The 1030-nt window shown below is 35.7% G+C and overlaps 1 protein-coding gene across 2 annotated transcripts in view; it reads left to right on the forward strand.

Moving 5' to 3' along the window:
• Window positions 1–798, forward strand: part of LOC108688922 (regulator of G-protein signaling loco) — a 12837-nt gene extending 12039 nt beyond the window's left edge. Inside the window, exon 16 of one of the 2 annotated variants that reach the window (XM_018195474.1) lies at window positions 95–559. In XM_018195474.1, coding sequence (XP_018050963.1) covers window positions 95–559 — 465 coding nt within the window. Of the gene's footprint in view, window positions 1–94 lie in introns of both variants that reach the window. The other variant, XM_018195475.1, reaches the window with a different exon arrangement.
• The last annotated feature ends 232 nt before the right edge of the window (window positions 799–1030 follow it).

Raw genomic sequence — 1030 nt, forward strand, 5'->3', positions numbered from 1 at the left:
AGAGAGAGAGTTTGTGTGCACAAATTTAAACTTAAGATCTCTATGTCATATATATATGGGTTTCGACTCTTAAAGCTATGAAATTACTGATCAGAACAAAGAGAACGGGAAACCATCTGATTCTAACAAGATGCGAAGGACTCGAGTAGTATCAGCCAATTGCGAGGGTACCACGAAGTTTTATGACTCAAGCGAGGATAAGCAAAGCAGCAGCGGATACGAGTATTCTGCGCACGTGACAAATGGAGCCGTGAACGAGCGATTTTCAGCCTTGGTTAATATTACCGAGCCTTTAAGTAAGTGCCTTGAGAGCTCATTCAATTTAGACGGCGATAGGACATTGATGGATGGAGATCAAACAATTATCGAGAACGGTACTGATTCCCCATCGAAAAGTCCGTACTCAGGAAGCTACGGTGGCACAGATGTGTCGCATACGAAGCTGTCGAAGCCTCCACCGTTACCGCCGAAGCCCAAAAATCTTGTTGTGAACGTAGTGAAAAGCGGCTACGTCACGTCTCCGAAAACTCTACAAAGGCCTAATCATGTGATTGAATGAAACAACTGAATACATTGTAAAAAGAAGATATTTTTTTAGTTAATGTCGCATTTTTAGCGTAGTTTCATGTGATGTCATAATCATTTGGACACGATACAATACGATAACTGAATAAAACTTTGATCGTATCTATAAATTATTAGAAGGAATGGCTCTGTATGAGCATTTCTAGGGACAGAAGCTACAGGGCAACATGATTAATCCTCTATTATGCATTTTTCTATCATATATTCACATTCCACAACTTAGATTTTATTTCGAAAATGTGTCCTGTTTGTGCCTTGATTCTAGAATGTTATTGTGTGTACGTAAATTTTATTTTTTAATGAAATGAATTTTTTAATAATTTTTATAAGGAGATGTTTCTTTTTATTTTGTATGTGTCCATTTTTATTTTATATTGAGTCTAATAGCCGCAATTTTATATCTTTTATATCTTTTTTTTGTGTAATTTTTATTTTATTTTATTTT

This window comes from Atta colombica, unplaced genomic scaffold (genome assembly GCF_001594045.1).
Source record: "Atta colombica isolate Treedump-2 unplaced genomic scaffold, Acol1.0 scaffold248, whole genome shotgun sequence".
In the NCBI taxonomy this organism is placed as follows: domain Eukaryota; kingdom Metazoa; phylum Arthropoda; class Insecta; order Hymenoptera; family Formicidae; genus Atta; species Atta colombica.